Source organism: Aulonocara sp. 'chitande type north' Nkhata Bay, linkage group LG16, assembly GCF_057382095.1.
Source record: "Aulonocara sp. 'chitande type north' Nkhata Bay isolate Kocher_YH1m ecotype deep benthic linkage group LG16, A_spYH_male_GT1.1, whole genome shotgun sequence".
NCBI lineage: Eukaryota > Metazoa > Chordata > Actinopteri > Cichliformes > Cichlidae > Aulonocara > Aulonocara sp. 'chitande type north' Nkhata Bay.
This window is the reverse complement of record NC_141359.1, coordinates 26,478,314-26,500,041: the sequence shown is the minus strand read 5'-3', so window position 1 is coordinate 26,500,041 and position 21,728 is coordinate 26,478,314. Positions and strand designations below refer to the sequence as shown.

The 21,728-nt window shown below is 42.4% G+C and overlaps 2 protein-coding genes across 7 annotated transcripts in view; both read left to right on the top strand.

Moving 5' to 3' along the window:
* The window catches only part of myo10l3 (myosin X, like 3), a 32,553-nt gene extending 18,113 nt beyond the window's left edge, over positions 1-14,440 (top strand). For 3 of the 4 annotated variants that reach the window (XM_086266138.1, XM_086266140.1, XM_086266141.1), the window contains 19 exons: positions 636-1,079; positions 1,720-1,750; positions 1,853-2,662; positions 3,482-3,605; positions 3,906-4,149; positions 4,271-4,366; positions 4,555-4,648; positions 4,930-4,985; positions 5,125-5,267; positions 5,771-5,965; positions 6,151-6,308; positions 6,678-6,801; positions 7,169-7,466; positions 10,222-10,429; positions 10,595-10,731; positions 10,904-11,027; positions 11,114-11,569; positions 12,362-12,553; positions 12,737-14,440. In XM_086266138.1, coding sequence (XP_086122264.1) covers positions 636-1,079; positions 1,720-1,750; positions 1,853-2,662; positions 3,482-3,605; positions 3,906-4,149; positions 4,271-4,366; positions 4,555-4,648; positions 4,930-4,985; positions 5,125-5,267; positions 5,771-5,965; positions 6,151-6,308; positions 6,678-6,801; positions 7,169-7,466; positions 10,222-10,429; positions 10,595-10,731; positions 10,904-11,027; positions 11,114-11,569; positions 12,362-12,553; positions 12,737-12,841 — 4,039 coding nt within the window. In that variant the 3' untranslated portion in view covers positions 12,842-14,440. The remainder of the gene's footprint in view (positions 1-635; positions 1,080-1,719; positions 1,751-1,852; positions 2,663-3,481; positions 3,606-3,905; positions 4,150-4,270; positions 4,367-4,554; positions 4,649-4,929; positions 4,986-5,124; positions 5,268-5,770; positions 5,966-6,150; positions 6,309-6,677; positions 6,802-7,168; positions 7,467-10,221; positions 10,430-10,594; positions 10,732-10,903; positions 11,028-11,113; positions 11,570-12,361; positions 12,554-12,736) is intronic. The other variant, XM_086266139.1, reaches the window with a different exon arrangement.
* A 1,686-nt stretch (positions 14,441-16,126) lies between these two features.
* On the top strand, positions 16,127-21,560 carry pttg1ipb (PTTG1 interacting protein b). Of its 3 annotated transcripts, XR_015125456.1 has the most exons (8): positions 16,127-16,303; positions 16,637-16,692; positions 16,798-16,906; positions 17,414-17,516; positions 17,841-17,906; positions 18,384-18,479; positions 19,292-19,338; positions 21,025-21,560. XR_015125456.1 is itself a non-coding variant. In XM_086267420.1 (7 exons), the coding sequence occupies exons 1-7, from the start codon at positions 16,189-16,191 to the stop codon at positions 21,066-21,068; spliced, it is 540 nt and encodes a 179-aa protein (XP_086123546.1). In that variant the 5' UTR covers positions 16,130-16,188; the 3' UTR covers positions 21,069-21,560. The 3 variants fall into 3 exon arrangements, 1 of the variants encoding a protein (XP_086123546.1); XR_015125457.1 differs by lacking the exon at positions 18,384-18,479 and having other exon boundaries at positions 17,841-17,921; XM_086267420.1 differs by lacking the exon at positions 18,384-18,479 and having other exon boundaries at positions 16,130-16,303.
* Positions 21,561-21,728: the final 168 nt, after the last annotated feature.

Genomic DNA, 21,728 nt, shown 5'->3' with positions numbered 1-21,728 from the left:
TGCCATATACAGTATAACGTTACATACAGTCCTCTGAAAGGCTCCACTGGGAGACTATAATGGGACTGATGACAGCATTCAGGTTCTGGGTTTGCTTCCCCTTAGAGACATTCATACTAAAGAAGAGCTTTGAAAAGTTCCCCTAATACACAAGTAAAGCCTTTGTATTATTACGTGTAACTTTATCTTCAGTCAGGGTCCATCCTGAGACCTGATAAAGGCCATGAAGTGATTACCGTGGAGGCTAGGTCGGACTAAGGGTCAGAGAGTCGGAGCAGTGTGTGTGGTCCTGAGAAAGTCACGTGTATTTGTGCGTGTTTATATGTGTGTGTTTTCAATGCATGTATTGTGTGTGGGTGATGGGGCTTAGTCAGAGGGCTAAACAGAGCAGCCCACACCACCACAATGGAAGAGCACAAGCTCGTCAGACTCTAAACATTGCACAGTTCACAACTAGCTTTTTTACCAGTGTGTTTGTTTGAACAGAGAATAGCAGCGGGCGTTAGGAGGAGGCCATGTAGGGCTGTCCAGCTTTACAAATATGTTTGAGGCGAGGCACAAAGTTCCTCAGTGAAGCTGGATTAAATATGATTTTTATGCCGATTATGAATGTCAATTTTTGATTTCGTCCTCAGGAAACAGTATAAGAGGGCTCTGTCCAGCATCGTCACCATCCAGAAGAACTACCGCGCTCACTTTTGGAGACGCGTCTTTCTGCGCCTGCGCTTGGCTGCCATTGTCCTGCAGAAACATCACAGAGGCCAGCTGGCCCGAGCCCTGTATCGACAGCTCAAAGAGGAGAAGCAGAAGCGAGAGGAGGAGGAGAGGAGGAGGAGAGAAGAGGAAGAGGAGCGGAGGCGAGTAGAGGAGGAGAAGAAGAGGATGGAGGAAAGGAGGAAGCGGGAGGAAGAGGAGGAGGAGGAAGAGAGGAGGAAGAAGGAGGAGGAGAAACGGAAGCTAGCCGAAGAGGAGCTGAAGAGGAGGGCAGAGGAGGAGGAGTTGATGAAGAAGGAGGAGCAAAGACTGATTAAGGAGAAAGAGGAAAAGCAGAAATTAGCAGAAAACGGGGAAAAGACAAGGTACAATGCCCTGTGTTTACCGCAGTCTGTGTATGGGTATGTTGTGATGGCAGCTGGTGCAGGTGACACCATCTTTTGGAGAATCGGCCACAAAGGCAGTTTTGAGCCCTTTAGCAGGCATTTATGTCTCTGCCGAAACTTTACAGGTGTGCCATCACAATTAAGGTCGAGAATTCAGATGGGTTTGGTTGGTTCACGCGTAGAGCGACCATTGCGATTGGCTCTGGACAGACGCTTTTTTAAGCTCCGGCTTTTTCCCAGTGGTTGTGAAAAAGCAGGGAAAGGCTGTCATCGCGGGGTGAAGTGCAGGTTAATCTGTCAACATCTCATGCCGCCTACACCACGCTAAACAGGGAGAATTGAGAGGCAACATATAGTCAGGAGCTACGCGGAGATTCTGATGTTAAGCGATGTAGTACTCATGAGACTCACAAGAATAATGTGGCTCAGAAACAGATGTGCAGATCTATGTATGCATTAACACACAAAACAGCGCCTGAAATAACAGCTTTAACTGTTACTGGAATAGAAAAATGCTAAATTTTGTGATTCGTCAGGAATTTCCAGGAGTAGCCAAGTCATCTGTCAAGTCATTTTCTTTCTTCATTTCATGACTAACGTATTCACATTTTATTTTTAGGAACTCACTCATGAACGGTGCTTGTCAAAAGGTAATTTCAGTTTGTCTTCCAATGTCAAAAATAAAGAATGCCCATGAATGCATTCACATAAATAACACAATTCTGCACTTTCTTTACTTGTGTGGTCGATAGAAGGAGCTGTCCCAGACTCTGTCCAGCAGCCACACGTCTGAGGAGGAGAGCCGTCAGATGGAGGAGATCCTGCGGCTCGAGAGGGAGATCGAGCGTCTGCACAAGCAGCAGGAAGACAGCGTGTCGCTTCTTGGGGACGTCTCACGTGAGGAGCTGCGTCAGATGAGGGATGCCGAGATCTACAGACTGGAAAAGGAGGCTTCTCGTGTGGCTACTGAATTCTTGGAACTGCTGGACTTTGGTGGTTTGGAGCCATCCCTCTCGAGCGAGGAGAACCTCCACGACCCAGCTGAATCTACCGCACCTCTAGCTGAAGAGGAGGTGGATGAGGGTTTCCACGCGGAGGATGAGCGCATCGCTTTGCCTGACTTCCCACCTCCAGCTGCAGTTCCTCTTGATAAGGAAATATTCCAAAGTATTCCCCCTCCTCCGCCTGCCTTTGCAGGAGGATTAGTGGTCTCCTCCTCATCAGCCTCCCCTGCAGCAGGAAAGCTAAGCCAAGATACCCCCAATGGACTGAGTCATGCCCCTGTCCTCACAGACTCCCAAATCCCTCCACCTCCTCCACTGGTTACTAATGGAGAAAAGCGGCCACGCCAGAGGGCCTCAGACTTTGAGCCTGTAAATGAAGAGCCAACTCACACGAACCTGCCAGACGTAGAGTCAGACTATGACCAGGAAGAGTTTGAGGAGGCCCATGGGAGTTCAGGTGCTAGCACTAACGATGGCCATATCACAGATGAGGAGGTGCTGCGAAAATCCTCATGCACTCAGAACAGCCTGGACTCCTTCAGAGGCAGCTCGGACTCGGTGAGAAATAACAACAAAAAGTCATGGCTGTTAAATTCTGTGGAGTTGTTTTAACTGGAAAATGTGCAGAGTTTCACTTTTAAATAGCTAGACATTTGGCACGAACTCTGAGGTCCAGTGGAAGAAGAAAGTAAATCAGTAAATCTAGCCAAGACGGGAAATCCCCTCTGGAGAAATTGGATTGTTTGTTAAAATCTTTTAAATTTTTGCTCACAGAGTTTTCAAAAACATGGGGTCACTGAATTTTCTGTTTCCATATCCGGTCTAACTTAAGCCATTGTTCTCCAGTACACCGAAACCCACCTAGATTTCCTCAGCGCTTATTATACTTCCTCGTGTTGCCTCAAGAGAGATTGTCTTAAAGTCGGTTAGAAAATGCATTTCTGCAAGGCTGCGTCTTATCAAAAGGCTTGTTTAAGAATCGCTGAGCAGCAATGCTGAAAATGTTTGTTTTGGCTCTGCTGACAAGCACGTGAATCTGCACTCAGCGACCCAACACTGTGAGATCAGCAAAATGTCAAAGGGGAAGAAGGATGGGTGCATGTAATGGCACGTGTGTGTTTGTGTGGGTGGATGTGTGTGAGCCAAGTTTAAAGGAGATTGGCAGCACCGTGGCTACAAAGTCAGACAGATTTTAGGCCCTTAAAGTGCAAAATAACAGCTCGACTTCACCATCAGAAAAATTAAAAAACGAAATTAACTTAAATTGTTGCTATAAATTTCTGCCTTTGTGGATTTTTTTTGAAGTAATTATTACTTTAAGATTTCAGTTTAAAAGTCTGTCTAATCTATTCAAATGCTGATGTCTTTTTTTTGCAGTTCATTGACAGCGATGAGGACAATGATGGATATGTTGACACAGATGAAGAAGTTTGTAATGGCAGAGTGAATCTGCTGAACGGCACCGGGCCTCCATATTTCCATGGCTACCTCTACATGAAGAGTGAGTAGACTTAATAAAAACACGACACTGACCAGCAGGCATGCACATTGTCTTTGTGCAGCTTTAATGTCCATTTTGTGAGTTTTCTTGAAGGCTCTTTTTGTATTTTACGCATTTGTTTTCCGCTGATGTTTTCAGGTTTATGTGAGGGCTGTGAAGTTTAACTCACTGAGGGAGCTTTTCATGCGTTGTGTTTTTGGGATGCATCTTTCTGTGTGCGCAAAGTTGTGCGATCTCCATCTGTCGTAGAGAGATTTCACAGTAAACAAAATAAATTATCATCCTTTTCTCACCTCTCAGGTGGTTTGATGATCCCGTGGCGCCGTCGCTGGTGCGTCCTGAAAGACGAAACTTTCATGTGGTTCCGCGCAAAGCAGGACTCCCTCAAATCTGGCTGGCTTTACAAGAAAGGAGGAGGAATGTCGACTTTGTCTCGGCGCAACTGGAAGATGCGCTGGTTCGTTCTGCGCGAGTCGAAGCTCATGTATTTCGAGAATGACAGCGAAGAGAAGCTGAAAGGCACCATCGACATCCGTGCAGCCAAGTAAGACTCAGTTCCCTGTTTTTTGATTTGTTTATTTTTTAGCTTTGATTGAACTCATTGTTACCAGCTTGAAACAAACATAGCCACATGCAGTAATGGTTTATTCTTTTTGTTTGTGCAGGGAAATAGTGGACAATCACGAGAAGGAAAATGCACTGAATATCGTAACTGAGGAGAGGACGTACCACATCTACGCAGAGTCTCCTGAAGATGCCAGGTACATCACATCCACAGATTTCTCAGAACAAACTGCAGCTATTTTGTAAATAGTGTTTTCCTTTCACCTCTAAAATTGATGTGTAGAAATAAAGTTCCCCCTTGTGGTTGCCAGTGGAAGTTCACGGTGTCATTTTCAATTACACTTTTGCTGACTTTTGCTTTTCGAACTCCCTCTGACCCATTTAGCGGTTGGTTTAATGTGCTGAGTCGGGTCCACAGCGCCAGTCCGGAGCAGCTCATGGAGATGCACCACGAACAGGCCAACCCAAAGAATGCAGTGGTTAGTGCTGTTTTACCTCTCTCCTGCCTGGGCCCCAGCCTCAACTCCGTATTTCTGCAACAGTGAAGAAGCATGAAATTGAATCGCATAGCAGTCCAGTTCTGGCTCATATAGTAATCTAAACTGAAGAAGAAAAGTGCACATACCACCATCCATTTCTTTGGTCCTAAAAGATTGCTAGATTTAAAAACATATATTTTTATATAAAGATGATTATACTCCTGTAGTAATGACACATTTTTTGACAATTATTGCCATTAACACCATTTTTCCCTGTCCAGGGCACATTAGATGTTGGCTTGATTGATTCTGTTTGTGCGTCAGACAACCCAGACAGGTAAGAAATGAGCAATTTTCCCCAACACCTGCCTGATTGCATATATGTATTAAAACCCTGGCCTGTGGTCCCACAGCAGATACATGAGTAACAAAAACAAGGACAAAAAACCCCAATTTTGCTATGTTTTCTTTCCCAGACCAAACTCGTTTGTGATCATCACGGCTAACAGAGTGATCCACTGCAACACAGACACGCCCGAGGAGATGCACCACTGGATAGGCCTGCTGCAAAAATCTAAGGGAGACTCTAGGGTTGATGGACAGGAATTTATAGTCAGAGGTAAGAGGATTTTGATATTGGATTTAATCTATCTAAATAAGATAAGATAAGATTATTTGCCATTTGTACACATCCACATGTGCAGAGCTTAGAGTCAAAGCTAAAGTCACAAGACCCCCAGTAAAAAAGTAGAAATATGAAAATTTAAATATACAGAGAGACTGCACATCTTATTGTAATATATATTACACTTTTATCACATTTTTTTAGGTGGTCCTCCTTTGTTATTTGCCATCAGTTTGACTATGGAAGTGTGTTGTGTGTATGATCAAACTGCCCACTCTGCTGCGTCTCAAGCTGTATGCTGGTTGTTTTGGTCTGAGGAGGTTGTGACCTGGACAATGGCGGGCTCTGATGATGCGTTGTGCTTCACTGATGGAAGATCAGTCCTGACAGCCCTCTTATATGTGCTGGTTTAACAGCTGTGCGCTACGTGATTGTCTGGTGAACAGAATATTGGAGGTATTACAACTCAGCCGTCATTTCTTATTTTACCCCCACAGGCTGGCTCCATAAAGAGATGAAGTCTGGAGCCAAAAGCACTTCTCTGAAGCTGAAGAAGCGCTGGTTTGTTCTCACCACTAACTCTCTGGACTATTACAAGTCATCGGAGCGTAGTGCTTCCAAACTGGGAACACTGGTCCTCAACAGCCTCTGCTCCGTGGTGCAGCCAGATGAGAAAGTCTTCAAGGACACTGGTCAGTTAAACTTACTTCAGTGTCATCTTAATAAATTAATGCTTATAGAAACATAAGTTATCCTTGGGTCCTAAGCTTTAACACTTAAGAAAATATATAAACCCCAATGTGCACAATTTAGCCTTTATGGTTTATTTACTGAAACTTTGTTGTCTTGTGCATGATTATCTTTCCTTCTCACCCAGGTTACTGGAATATAATCGTCCATGGGCGTAAACACTCTTATCGGCTTTACACCAAAATGCTGAATGAAGCCATGAGGTGGGCGAATGCCATACAGGCTGCCATAGACAGCAAAGTTCCCATTGAAACTCCAACACAGCAACTCATCAGAGACATCAAGGTATTTACTGTTTTCCCCCATTTTGACTACAGACTACATCACATTTCATTGACATTTTTGTAAATCAAACTTTTTTCAGTCATGCAAACCTCTGGCAAGGACACACTCTGTAATAAAGTGAGGTACTTGTACTCACTATCTGTGTGCTGTGATCTTCTCTTGGCCTAAGTTTTTCCTGCTTCAGTACTTGTTTGAGTCTCTTTTTCATACATACACTTGGCCATGTACTCGATTTACCGCAGTGATAGTCTGCATCATCGCCGTTATTGCTGCTCTATTATTTTCTTATCAAGCGTAAACTTTCTTTTATGTAAGAAAAATCGATGATTTGAAAGGTAAGATTACTAATCTGCTCCTCTGTCTTACCAGGAGAGCAGTTTGAACGTGGAGGCAGTGGAGCAGACATACTGGAGGAACCCTATCCTGAGATATACCCAGCATCCTTTGCACTCCCCTCTTCTACCTCTGCCTTATGGAGACGTCAGCATCCACTGTAAGTGCGCTGTCCTGTAGCTGCTGCATACAAACTATTGCAGTCGATGAATTTGCTTGTCGAGAATCAGGAAATTTTAAATATTCAGTGCTGAGCAGTTTTTGGTTGAAAAATGTACCTTTATTCATGGATTTTTAAAATTTAAATTGTTGTATATTTCTTCAGTAAGTAGCAGAATCTGCCACAATATCTATTTTAGGATATAAAGCAGTTTTTTTTCTTGCAAATCTTGCACATTAATTTAGACTTTAAATACATTAAAACTATTCAAACGTGCTCAGTTGTAAAATAACTGGTTACTTAAGGTAACTGAGCAAGTTCAGTATCGAGGCTGAAGGTTAACTTTACCCATTTCTGTCTCCCTCAGTGCAAAAAGAAAAGGGTTACACCAGCCTGCAGGATGAGGCCCTGAAGATTTTCAACTCGCTGCAGGAGATGGAGGCTGTGTCTGACCCTGTGCCAATCATCCAGGGAATCCTGCAGACCTGTCAAGACTTGAGGCCATTAAGGGATGAGGTTTACTGTCAGCTGATCAAGCAAACCAATCATGTCCCGCACCCAAACAGTCCTGCCAATCGCGCCCACTGGCATCTCTTGACCTGTATGAGCTGCACCTTCTTGCCCAGCCGAGGCATCCTACGCTACCTCAAGTTTCACCTGAAACGGTATGGGCATGTTCCAGGGAGAAAAAATTAACACCTGGTTGCAAACCATCCAGCCGTGACAGCATGACTGATATTGTTTTTATTTTATGAGTGCTTATGTGTGTGGGTGTTCATGTTAAAATGTGGTGCTGGAGACACGTATTTTCTTGGGAAAAACCACCAAGAAGGTTGTTTTGAGTTCATGTGTCTTCTGATTTTGTAAAGGAGATGAGTGTCACAGTAAGGAGAGATATGTCTGGAGTTGAGATCAAAATAATAATAATAATAATAATAAATTTTATTTATGAGCGCCTTTCAAGTCACCCAAGGACACTTTACAATAGGATAAAACACTTAGTAAAACAATGGCAGAATAAGAACAATAAAATAAAGCACAAGATAAAATGAACAAACAGTGGATTCACAGTGAATATGCAGATTTGAACAGATGAGTTTTGAGTTGGGATTTAAACTGGGGGAGAGAACCAATATTTCTTATTTTAGGGGGCAGAGAGTTCCACAGCCTGGGAGCAGAGCAGCTGAAAGCTCTGCTTCCCATGGTGGTGAGGCGGAAGGAAGGTACAGTAAGCTGGACAGAAGAAGAAGAACGAAGTGAACGGGCAGAACAAGTGGTGGTTAACAGGTCAGAAAGGTAAGAAGGAGCGAGGTTATGAAGGGCCTTGAAGGTGAGCAGAAGAAGTTTGAAAATTATCTGGAATTTCACAGGGAGCCAGTGAAGTTCCTGAAGAACAGGGGTGATGTGCTGGTAGGAGGGGGTTCTGGTGATAATGTGAGCAGCAGAGTTCTGAACCAGTTGAAGCTTATGGAGGGATTTTTGGGGGAGACCATGCAGAAGAGAATTGCAGTAGTCACTACGGGAGGTAACAAGACTATGTACAAGAATGGACGTAGACTGGGTGGAAAGAGAAGGAAGCAATCTGTTAATGTTACGTAGATGGAAGTAGGCAGAACGGGTGAGGTTATTGATGTGTGATTTATAAGAAAGTGTGCTGTCTAGGATGACACCAAGGCTCTTAACCTGAGGAGAAGGGAGAACTGTGGAGTTATCGATGGTGAGTGAGAAATGGTTTGCCTTCAAAAGGTTGGATTTGGTGCCAATAAGGAGGATCTCAGTTTTATCCTCATTGAGCTTTAGAAAATTAGAGGTAAACCAGGATTTTACCTCGGATAGACATTCTGTAAGGGAAGAAGGTGGGAGGGAGGAATCAGGTTTGCAAGAGAGATATAACTGGGTGTCATCAGCAAAACAGTGAAACTGAAGATCAAATTTGCGGAAGATGGTACCTAGAGGGAGGATGTATATTATAAAGAGAAGAGGGCCTAAAACTGAGCCTTGGGGTACACCAGAGGTGACGGGGAATAGGCGAGAGCGGAATGATCTTAGTTGAATAAACTGGGAACGGTCGAGGAGATATGATTGAAACCAGGCGAGGGGTGTGTCAGAGATGCCGAGAGAGGAAAGTCTGCTTAGAAGGACAGAGTGAGAAATGGTGTCAAAGGCAGAGCTCAGATCTAAAAGGACGAGAATGGTGAGAAGACCAGAGTCAGCTCCGATTAAGAGATCGTTAGTGACTTTAAGTAGAGCAGTTTCGGTACTGTGACATGAGCGAAAACCAGATTGAAATCTCTCATAGATGTTATTATTAACCAGGTGTAAATGAAGTTGAGCTGCAACCACTTTTTCGAGTATCTTAGAAATGAAGGGTAGATTGGAAATCGGACGGAGGTTGTTAAAGTTGTTAGGATCTAAAGAAGGTTTTTTCAGTATAGGAGTGACTAGAGCAGTCTTCAATAAGGAGGGAACGATACCGGTGGTGAGAGAAGAGTGAATGATAGCACAGATGAGTGGGAGTAAAGAAGAGAGGCAGGATTTCACAAGTCCCGTGGGCATGGGGTCAAGATGACATGTGGCAGGCTTTGATTTACATATTAACTCGGAAATATCAGATAAATCAGGAAGATGAAAAGTGGAAAACGGCTCAAAAAGGAGAAAAGGTTCTGGAGAGGGCGTAGACACAACATTCGATCTGAGTTGCTGGTGGATGTTATCGATTTTCGTAGTCCAGAACAGCATCAAGGAGTTGCATATTTCAGAGGAATAGAAGTGCGGTGGTAAAGCGTTGGGGGGTTGAATTAGTTTGTTGAAAACTGAAAACAGAGTCCTAGCATTACCCTCATAAGAACTGATAATACCAGAGTAGAAGCTTTGTTTGGCCTTGTTAATGGAGTCTTTATACTGAAGTACATGGTATTTATAGATTTCTGAATCAACAGTTAAACCAGATTTCTTATATTTACGCTCTAGCTGCCGAGCTTTGGCCTTCAGAGCTCGGAGGTCAGAGGTAAACCAGGGAGCAGAGCGAGTGAAGGAAACAGAGTGGGTTTTTACAGGAGCCAGAGAATCAAGGACAGTGCGTAGACAATTATTATAATATAACAACAAATCATCAGGAGTAGAATAGAAGTCCGGAATCTGAACATTGTCCAAACTGGTAGTGAGAATGTCCATATCAATGTTCTTGATGTTGCGGGTCCAGTTAGGCCCATAGTTGGACTTAAGATAAAAAATGTAAAAGTTATAGGGCCTTCGGAGCTGACTGCCTGTCCTGCAGACTTTATACTCCCTATATTAAGTATCTCTTTGTGGTTTCTAAACATGTAAAATTTTCCATCATGGATGTGGCTCAGTTAACCTCAATGGGAAGATGTACTTTGGCTGAAACTTATTGTTCGCTCTCTTTTTCTGTTTCCTCAGGATTAAGGAGCTGTTCCCAGGCACAGAAATCGAAATGTTTGCCCATTTCATTGGTGAGTCTCTGAAGAAGACTAAGACCAGAGAATTTGTTCCTTCCCAAGAGGAAATTATTGCACTGCTTAACAGACAGGAAATGACCACCACAGTCTACTGCCATGGGGGAGGCTCCTGCAAGATTTCTATTAACTCCCACACCACTGCTGGAGAGGTGAGCGATTTGCAGTTGCAACATAGAAATTTTTAAAGGTTTCTCTGCAAGCCGGCGCTGGGATTTTTTTTTTTTTTTTTTTTTACCTTAGCATGCACAGCAGGGGAAAGAGCCATACTAATGTGCCCTAAAGGCGTGGTTTTAATTTTGTCTTTTATTGTTCAGGTGGTGGAGAAGCTAATCAGAGGTCTGGCAATGGAGGACAGCAGGAACATGTTTGCCCTCTTTGAGCACAACAACAGTGTTGACAAAGCGGTGGAAAGCAGGGTCCTTGTCGCTGATGTTTTAGCTAAATTTGAAAGGTATGTTTTACACCACATGGATACATTTTTAACAGATAATATGTTTTATCATGCAAACACTTTAAGAGGTACATAAACATTTATGTCCAGGACATGATGAGAAGAAAAGAAGATATTGCAGTGATAGATAAAAACAGATGTGAAAGTGATAGTTTTATGCGTTCTTCCTCAGACTGGCTGGCAGTGAGGAAGCCCAGGATGAAGGCCAATGGAAACTATATTTCAAACTCTACTGTTTCTTGGATGTGGAAAGCATGCCAAAGGAAGGAGTAGAGTTTGCATTCATGTTTGAGCAGGTATGCTTAACCATTCATATTCTAGTTTATTTAAGAGAAAATCAAGTGCATAGTTTGCATCATTGTGTTTTTTCGTCTTCCTTCAGGCCCACGAGAGTTTAACCAGGGGTCACTTCCCTGCCCGTGAAGAGACCCTGCAGCACCTTGCCGCTCTCCGCCTACAGTTTCTGTATGGAGACAAAACAAGAGTCACGTGGAACCTGGAAAACATCTACCCCGTGGGTCGCCTGCGCAATCGCATCTTACAGTTTACCAAGGTGGGTGGAGCCTCGGGGTCAGGCCAAACTTTGGAGCGTCGGAGGACCAGTTTCCTCGATGGGACGCTGCGTCGCGGGCTGAAGACGGGCTCCATGAAGAAGCAGCGCATGGAGGAGGAGCAGATGCTGGAGATGTGGATAAAGGAGGAGATGTCTGCAACCAGGGCGAGCATCATGGAGAAATGGTCCCGCCTCAACGGTTTGGACCAGCACCAGGCTATGCTCAAATATATGACTATCATCAAAGAGTGGCCTGGATATGGATCCACACTGTTTGATGTTGAGGTAAGCTTAAATCTTAAACCGCATTGCTGTCAGTAATGGACCAGTCCGAGTTTTTATTCCCTGCATTATTACTTCCGATACATTAACAATGGGACCCTGTAGATGCTAAGTATTGATCGAGCGCTTTCTTTCTCTTAAAATCTAAAATTTGTTCACTTCACTATGTGAAATGATTTCTTTGAAGTTGAAAACTGAAGTGTGATTAATCGCCCTGCTACTGCTTTTCCTACATCATCATAATTAATGTTTCTCCAGCAGGAACACTGACATTGACCTGTTACATTGTTTCAGCTCGTAAAAAAAAAGCCTTAACATCTGCAACTAAAACCTGAACGTACATTTAGAAATAGAAGTGAAAGGCCTGTAAATTTAGAAATGCAAATTTCACATATTTGGACTCATGTGACGCAAAACCTTCAACCTCTGGGTGAAATTCCTTCATTTGAACCTTTCATTCAACCCCAACCTCATCTGAAGTGGACTTTTCTGTTTGATTTGTCTTCCATTACAGGAGGAGCTGTGCTTAGCTGTTTTTTTCTTAAGTTTCAAAGCCATGACATCATAGTAGTGGGATTTCTTAGCTCCAAAGATGATACTGATGCCTTTGGTTAGCTGGTGTGATTTGAATGTAACTCAGAGCTGAAACGCCAAAACTTTATAACGATAATAGCAAAGAAACTGTATATATGTGGGTTATCATTATATCTGGCCTATACCCAGTCTGCCTAGTTCATTATCAGCCTGCAATATTAAACTGACAATTGATAATACTGTATTTTCGTGTCTTGGCAGTGCAAAGAAGGAGGATTTCCACATGATCTGTGGTTAAGTGTGAGTGCTGAGAATGTGTCCGTCTACAAACGAGGGGAGCCAAAGCCTCTGGAGACCTTTCCTTATGAACACATCATCTTCTTTGGTGCTCCACAGCCCTGCACCTACAAGATCACTGTGGATGAGAGAGAAATGTTCTTTGAAACCCCGCAGGTACACATGTTTGTCCTCTTTGTTTTCATTAGCGGGAGCTTCTTTTCCAAGAGTGATAAAACATTGTGGCGAGAACAAAAGGGCCACAGTTCCAGACAAAGAGGAGTCGGTTCCCCTTAATTTAAACATTACTTTTTTAGTGCAGCTTTTAAAAATAAATAACTTTCATCTGTATATTGGCAGGTTGGAGAGATCACCAAGATCATGAAAGCTTACATAAACATGATCGTGAAGAAGCGCTGCAGTGTGAAGTCTGTATCCAGTTATGGAACCAGCTGGATCAGGTGATTCCACTGGGCAGGACCACAGCACGCACTCAGCCACCGACACCTGGCAAAGGAAAGGCAACAGAGATTTTGACTTGAGCAGCGTAGCAACACGGGCAATCTCCACTCAGAAAGATTCCTTTCTGCCATGACACAATGTTGATTCTTTACTGCTTGAAGCACATGTGGGAACCATTCAAGCGATGGTGTGCCGCCGCCCTCCGTGCAGTCGCCGAAAATGTCAGCTGATCGCATTTCTCTTTACACTGGTCCTTTCTCACGTTACTTGAAAAGCTATTCAGGTGTCCTTTCACGGATTTATTTTAATGTACAGGCTAATTCGCAGGAGCTCGCGTGCTCTTTCCTCCCAAATTTCATCGCAAAATCGACAGTTCAACTCTCTGATTGCCACTATAGCGCTTTTCTTCCCCATTTAGAGGTCGTAAATGTGTTGCAATGGAAAACAAACACTGACTGAACTGGCACCTTTAAAAGCGGTTATTCTGTTGAATACTGCAATCCGTTGTGATGAATGTTCCCCTAAAATGGAGTTTCCCTCAGGTTATTGTGTAAAATAACTGTCATTCTCCCAGGAAGCAGAAAGTTTAGCCTCTTCACTTTGCCTTGTGGCTATTGTAATAGTTTTAAGAGTAGACGTGGCCTTGCAGGATCATAATATAAAATGGTGAGTTGCAGTTCTAACTGCAGTTTGCCTCGTGTAAGACAAGAACGAGAAATTAAATGTGAATATCAACTGCACCACAGTGTCTATAAACACTGTATTGTCTCATAAGGCGATGATGAATAAATCGGTCATAATATTTGTGCTTCTGTCCTCAAACAGGCACTCTGAGTCGAGCTGATGTCATGTTTGAGCTGAGTGTATGTAAAAGCCAAAGCTGATGTTCGCGGACGTGTTTGACAAAGCATACATGAAAACGCCTTCTCTGATTTTTTTTGTTGTTTGTTTGTTTGTTTGTTTGTGGGTTTTTAAGCGATGTCAGCAGCCATGTGAGGATGGGTTATTTATTTATTGAAGTGTAAAAATTGTTTGGGAGAAGCGAATTGTGTTCTTGAAATGCAGTGACGCAGTTTTGTAGTAAGTTTCTGTGTCTGTTATTTGTGGACGGAGCGATGCAGAAAAACTGATGTGTTTCAGAAGCGGACGAGCTGTTCATAACTTACTGTTGATTTTTAGCCACTCTGTGTCATGTTTCTCAGCTTCCGCCACTGCTGAAGTAATTGCTGTGTGTGTTGCCCTCAGCACCCAACTCGCTGAGTTTCTGTCTCACTAACCAGAAGACGTTTGCTGCGCTTATGCCATTGTTAAAGAACACAAGTGAATCAAGCTTATGCCAACCTACAGTATAGTTCATGATAGGATGATGCGATCGCAACATATTAAACTTAGTATTTACCTCACATTACATCACTGTCTTCCATAGCTCTCCAATCATACTCACTTTAGGCGCTCTGGTCAGCTGCCGGCGGCCAAACCAGAGATTGATCTTGCCATCGATGATGACTGTATTTCTGAGATTTCTGATTGTTTTGAAGAAGAATCAGAAAATGTTTTATATCAGAATTTAAAGATGCTTTAATAAATTATTGTATTTCAAAAGCTGTTTGAATCTTGTCTTTTATCATATCTACCTGACAACATATTGACATGACAACATTTATACTGTAAGGTAAAGACCCACTCTCTGTGAGTAAACTCTTTCCTGATGGTGGGAGGGAAAAACTCCCTATGAACAGGAGGGAACCTTCAGCAGAACCAGGCTTGGGGAGGGCAGCAAACTGCCATGGCCAGTTGGGGGGGGATAAAACAGCACATGGAAATGAAACAAAACACAAACCAAAGAAAAGACGAGACTTTATGACATGAAAATATTGCAAAACGCTACCACATCTCACTTACGGTCCCGCTACAGCATTTTAATCAGGTTGAGCTCAGGACTTTTCTGGGCCATTGCAACACCCTGATCCTTTTCTCTTTCAGCTGTTCTCTTGTGGATTTTTTACTGTGCTTGGGAACATTGTCCTGCTCTGTAGCACACAGATGGCCTCAAATTTGACCCTAGAATACTTTACAGACGAGTTCACGGTCGAATAAATGACTGCAAGGTGCCCAGATGCCGTGGCTGCAAAACACACCCAAATCATCACCATTCCACCATCATGCTTGACAGCTGGTATGAGATGTTTGTGCTGATATGCTGTATTTGGTTTTCAAGTAACGTGGTGCTGTGCATTATGACCAGTCATCTCCACTTTAATCTCGTCTGTTTTGAAGGCATTGCGCCAGAAGTCTTGTGGTCTGTTCAGATGCAACTTTGCAAAGCTAAGCTGTGGTGCCATGTGCTTTTAAAAGAGAGGATACTTTCTCCTGGCATCCTTCCAGACAAGCCATACTTGTTCGGTCTTTTTCCAATTGTATTGCCATGAACTTTAAAATTTAACATGCTAACCGAGGCAGTTTCTTTGAGGATTACACAGTCTGATCTTGGAGTGACTTTAGTGGCACCGGAAGATTGGCAATCGTCTTGAACATTTTCCACTTGAGAATAACATTTTGTAGAATGATGAACTTTAAATTGCTTGGAAATGGTCTAATAACCTTCCCCAGATTGCTACTCTAAGATCAATACTGATTTCTTTCCTGCTTCCACTGTGTTAATACACACCTGAGAGCAGCAAACTGCCAAAAGTAATGCTTTTATAGAGGTGCTCACACTTGCTGGTGATCAGCTAATCCTTAGTAGAACCTGATAGATAGATGGGACTGCTGCTGGTTGGTAGTGCTGGGGTCAGTAAAGTCGTATTAAAGTCCGTAATTATACACCATAAATTATTTTCTGCTTGTATTTTTGTTTTATAAACTCAAATCTGCAAAGTTTTAAAAGATAAGGGAAGACAGGAAATACTTTATTTATCCCAATGACAGCGAAATCACGGTGTTACAATAGCAGAATAGCTTGGAAAGGCACAAAATTAATCTAAAGAAGATAGAAAACACAACAAAACCCCAATAAAGCTCACTAAAACGTCAATATTATACGATAAGAAGCTTGAATCTAGAATGAATGCAAGCATTGTGGTGCGAGGTGGTAAAGATTTTCCATGTCTGTCAGATACGGAGTATAAATAATATAAGTGGGTTTTTTTCTGGTATGTGCTGAGTCTCAGAGAGCTAATGAGCACAGTGCGTCCTTACTCTCCGCTCTCCCTCCCAATAATAAAACATGTTTTTCAATGAGATGTGTCACCCTGCAGCTGCTTGATGACACCAGCGTCAGGAGTTCGTGACGTCACCGCTAGTAAACCAGGGGTTCAGCTTCACTCCTCTCGAGCCTTTCTGTTTTTTCCATGCAGTCCAGCGCTCGTGTCACCATGTACAGCCCGTCCGCCTTTGTTTTTGTCCTAATTTCCTGCGGTATTATTACAGTTACAGCGCAAACACCGACTCCTGCTCCAGCGGACAGTAAGTTTGTTCTTCTTGTATGTGTTAGTGCAGCGCTTTGTTTTGGAGTGCCAGAGACGGGTCAGGAGGCAGTCACATGACATCTACACAGTGGACTTATCGTGATCGTAGAAGCAAATGTAAAGATAATCCTCAGTGGCTTTATACATATTCTTGTAGTATTCACACACACACACAAACACAAAAGAAAAAGTTTCTTTTGCCTGCCTCAGTTAGGCTAACGTTACTTCTTTTGTTGCAGTGATCCTTAATATGTCACAGAAAGTTAAATTCTCTCAGGGTCATATTAGTTTACTTCTTGTAGGTGTGTGTCATAGCTTTTCTCTGTTTCAGCTCCCTGTGCCTTGAAATCCAACACCACTTGTGATGAATGCTTGCAGAATGTGACAGTAAGTTTCCTGCAGTTCAGCCAAAAACATATCCTGTAAATGTTTGCCATAAAAAGGGGAAGTTATAAGATAAAATGTAACTGTTTATGACTGTGTTTGTTGCAGTGCCTGTGGTGCATAACAACCAAAAAATGCATCGAATACCCGGTGAAGAGCATCCTGCCCTCCAACAGCGTTTGTCCACTGAATGATGCACGTTGGGGGCTATGCTGGCGTAAGACTGGCACACACACTTGTTACTATTATTATTTAATGCGTGATGTTTGCATGGGGGAAATGTATTTTTTTACATTGTCCAGGAAAGCTTCTCAGTTGTGATGACTTTCTCATTTTCTTGCTGGACGGTAAAATGAATATATGAGTTTGGACTTTGAGTTCAGTTTGAAGATCTTACTGCAGCTGTAAGTTGTCTGTAAAATACATTTATGACATTTTAGACTTTGAACAAATAAGTGAAAAAAAGCCCAAACTGCAAGATTAACCAGTAAGAAAAATAATTTGTAATGTACCATGTCAGCCAAGAAAGAAAAACTTATAAGTGTGCGTTTTTCCCCTGTTTTGTGGTGCAGGTCTTCTTCATAAATCATAATCATCTTTGAGTAAAATACATTAGCATCTTTTCCACTTAGTAGTTCATTGCTATGTTTACTTAATGATAAGATTTGCTCATGCAAGCTGGCGTTTTTTTTACGCTGTCCTTGTGTCCACGTTTGATTTACAGTCAACTTCCAGATATTGATCATCACCGTGTCAGTGCTGGCTGGTATTATCATCATCGCTATTCTTGTTTGCTGCTTCTGCTGCTGCAAGTGTGAAAAAATTGGGTAAGCATTAAGTCACATGAAGTGCTCACTGTTAAATCTGGATCAAAATGTAAGCAGAAGCAGGAGGAGGAGGACGAGGAGGATGGGAACACAATGGGTTGTTATTCTGTGAGGCTAGGCTGATACGGCTATCTCCAGAAGGCTGCCAGAATTTGTGGCTGCAGTAACTTTGGTCTTTCTGATTTTATAACTGCCTTCAATTTTGTTGCTCTGTAAATGTATAAAGCTAAAAGCAAATGCTCATATTTGATATATAATATAAATGTCTATGTGCAGATACATAAAGGTGGTGAATTGATGTAAACAAAAATGTCTTTTTAATAGGAGAAAGAGAGAAGACATGCAGATGGAGCGACAAACTCGGCTGAGGAAGGACCGCCAGAAAGCGAGGTGAATGTCTGTGGAGTATGTGTTTTAACTTAAATCTTCACGCATATAACACAATTTCAGAGTGTCTGATTAACTGAAACCTTACTAATGTGCCTGACTCAGATGGGCAAAATATTAAGTTCTGTGTAAGGTCTTGAGTAAGTTGATCCATATACTGTAGTATAAAGGACCCAAGGCACGCAAAGGTTTTATTTACAATGTTATTGAATTTTCCTGCTTGTGCAGCTTTCCACCTGCCTCACTCCAGTGCAGCACACAGCTCTCTCATCAACTCCTGGCATCCTGCTCATATAGGGGAGGCATGATTAAGTAATAGAGATCAGCTGTGTGGGTCAGCCTCCTCTGACGCCACACCCTGATAATGATAATGAAATAAATCTAGTTAGGCTCTTTGCTCTTTTTGGAGCAAACGCCATCAAAAACCCATGCCAGGTGCTTCACAGCCTTCCCCTGTTTCTTTTTCTTCATGGGCTCCAGGCCAGCAACTGTCTTGTGATGTTGGGCATGCCCAGGACATCTCTACCTTCTCAGGCTCTCTTCTTCCACGGTCCATCGCTCTATCTGTTGCTGCAGGTTGATGTTGCTCATTTTTTATGGCCACTAGAGGCACTAGTCCACGAAAGCTTTTGTAGCTCTCCATGTCTGCTTCGCACAGAAGCAGAGACTCTACATTTTTCATAACTATACAGTTATGAAACATGAAGATTGTTCACAAAGTCTCCCAGATTATTAATTAGTCATCTAAGTCTTAAACCGAATTTAACATTTATCCTTTTGATGGACATGAACATTCACAGGTTATTTGTACAATCAATCTCAACTATCAAGTTTTAGCCATTAAACATAGAATTAATGTTACTTTAGGCTGTAGTATATGTTACCACAAACCTAACCAGTGACTTAAACACTGGCATGTGAAACTTTTAAGGTAATCGTGTGTAAAAATCGAACTCATCCATAAGGAACTAAATGTGTTACGTTATTATGCGGCATAAAATCATTGATGTTACATCAAAAAATAAGAAACATAATGTCACGTGTTTATTGTTGAGATTGAAAATGAATTTAACTTCATTAGATAAACAGCAGGCTGATCTCATTCCCGGGGTGCTGGTTCATTTTGCTCCTGGACACCATGCTGGAAAAGTAAATATTCTGGGAATCCAGCGCTACTGTTTGGCTTTGTGTTTCATCACAACTGTTATAATTGAATTAGACTAATTGGACGGTGCCAAAAAAGAGCAAAAAAGATTGACAGGCAGGAAAGGTTTTTTTTCTGTGAAAATTTTGCTTTCTACTTCATAAACTAAAATAAGTAAATAAGTGTCATGTGACAGTGTCAGCGTCCTCTGTTGCCTAACAATTTGTCTTTGTTTCCCTCTCAGGAGGTCAGAAATGCAGATGAGGCACGATGAAATCAGGCACAAATACGGTGAGACTAATTCCTTTTTCTGTGTGGCTTAAACGGGTTATGTCTGTGAAGGTTCTCAGTCATCCAGGTCATCGTAGTCAAAGGAGCTTGCAAAGAAAAGCGTCTGGACTTCTTTAAGTTGCTTGAAGACGTTTCACCTCTCATCCGAGAAGCTTCTTCAGTTCTAAGGTCAAATGGTGGAGAGTCCCAGATATAAACCTAGTGGGAGTGACCCCCCACAGAGGGACAAAAGGACCCCCTGATGATCCTCTAATCGCCTGAGCCAAGGTGGGAAACTGGGTGTGGGTCCCAATCAGCCAGAGTTTCGGGTGTGTTCATTGTGAAACCTGGCCCCACCTTATCATGCGAATTCCTGAGGTCAGATGGCCCAGGATGTGAGTGGGCGTTAAGGCGTCTGGGAAGGGATCTCAAAACTGGATTATAGATGGCAGAGAGTTGGTGTCGTAAACCCCCGCCTCTGTTCAAAGATGGTCGCTCACAGTGGACATAGATGGCTTCTTTCACTCCTCTTTCAAACCATCTGTCCTCTCTGTCCAAAATGTGAACATTGGCATCCTCGAAAGAGTGTCCTTTATCCTTAAGATGCAGATGGACTGCTGAGTCTTGTCCTGTGGAGGTGGCTCTTCTGTGTTGTGCCATGCGCTTGTGAAGTGGCTGTTTGGTCTCTCCAATGTAGAGGTCTGAGCATTCCTCGCTGCACTGTACAGCATACACCACATTGTTAAGTTTGTGTTTTGGCGTTTTGTCTTTCGGGTGAACCAGTTTCTGTCTGAGCGTGTTGCTGGGTCTGAAATACACTGGGATGTCATGCTTGGAGAAAACTCTCCTGAGTTTCTCTGATACACCGGCTACATAGGGGATGACAATGTTGTTGCGTCTGTCCTTCTTATCCTCCCTCGCTGGTGACCAGACACCAGCGAGGGAGGATAAGAAGATGAGATCCTGAGATCCCTTCCCAGACGCCTTAACGCCCACTCACATCCTGGGCCATCTGACCTCAGGAATTCGCATGATAAGGTGGGGCCAGGTTTCACAATGAACTCACCCGAAACTCTGGCTGATTGGGACCCACGCCCAGTTTCCCACCTTGGCTCAGGCGATTAGAGGATCATCAGGGGGTCCTTTTGTCCCTCTGTGGGGGTCTCTCCCACTAGGTTTATATCTGGGACTCTCCACCATTTGACCTTAGAACTGAAGAAGCTTCTCGGATGAGAGGTGAAACGTCTTCAAGCAACTTAAAGAAGTCCAGACGCTTTTCTTTGCAAGCTCCTTTGACTTAAACGGGTTATGAAATGTAAATTTTGATTATCAGAGAGGTTTGTTTTGAAAGTGCTCAGTTTGTATGCGCAGTGATCAAACAGCAGCAAAATAGAAAAAAAAATAAACCACAACACTATGATGAGATAGATTAAGGAACAGTTAAAGATAATGGAATCTGAGCAGAAGAAAACAAAATGTGAAAATTAAAAAACCCATTTACACAAAGAGGGCGGAAAAAAGCTATCATTGAGTGCCATCTACTGGAGAAATACTGTACTGCACATATTTGATAAACTACAATTCAGTGTCAAAAGACTTAGATTTTAAATCACATTAATGAAATGTAAACCAAACTTCCCTGAATAATTTATATTTTGGACTCAGTTTTATTGATTACACATCCTTCTTTTCAATTATTCTTCTCAGGTATGTCGAAGGATAACCCATACGCCCGTATGGATGATCATTGAGAAGCAGCCGTTCGTTAAGTTGATCCTATTGAAGCCAGTAACACGAAGATACAACCTACAAGGAGCTCATGATAAACTGTGACTGTCTGATTGATTTCAGCGCGACAGTGTTTTCAGAATACTCTTAGCCTGATGCTGCACTGTTTTGCTTGATTAATATTTCTTATGCATTAATTTCAATTTAATTTGAAAAAGCAAGCATCCCCAGTTTAGTTTGTAAAAGTCCAAAGCTGACGAGTGCTGTGGTGCTTCTTCTGTAACAAGCAGTTTCACTTTCATACTACAGTTACAATATTCTCGATTTGACTCATCCATGTCTGCAGCTCAACACTTCTTTTTCTTTAAATAGTTCATGTAACATATTTGTCCTTTTCTCCATTTTTATTGCATTCCAGAATTATTTTCGTTTTTTATTGAACAAAAGAAAATGCATGTTTTTGAACTGCATCTGAATCATCTGCCAATAAAAAATAAATAAATAAATAAAAATCATACATTTTTTTAGTTGTTTTATTTTTTTCCCTCTGTCTCTCTCACACATGCTCTTTTATGTTTTGGCCTATGAACAAATCAAATTTCTAAATATTTTTAATAAGTTAATTTTCCAAAATATCTCAACTGACAGTGGAAATTAAGCAATCTAAGAATGTTTCAGTTCCT

What these genes read in the sequence shown, in the direction of transcription:
- pttg1ipb (XM_086267420.1), top strand. Translation starts at nt 16,189, where the DNA reads ATGCAGTCCAGCGCTCGTGTCACCATGTACAGCCCGTCCGCCTTTGTT. An exon ending in TGCAAGTGTGAAAAAATTGG is followed by an intron (nt 17,517 to 17,840) that starts GTAAGCATTAAG and finishes TCTTTTTAATAG; the next exon opens with GAGAAAGAGAGAAGACATGC. An exon ending in TGAAATCAGGCACAAATACG is followed by an intron (nt 19,339 to 21,024) that starts GTGAGACTAATT and finishes TATTCTTCTCAG; the next exon opens with GTATGTCGAAGGATAACCCA.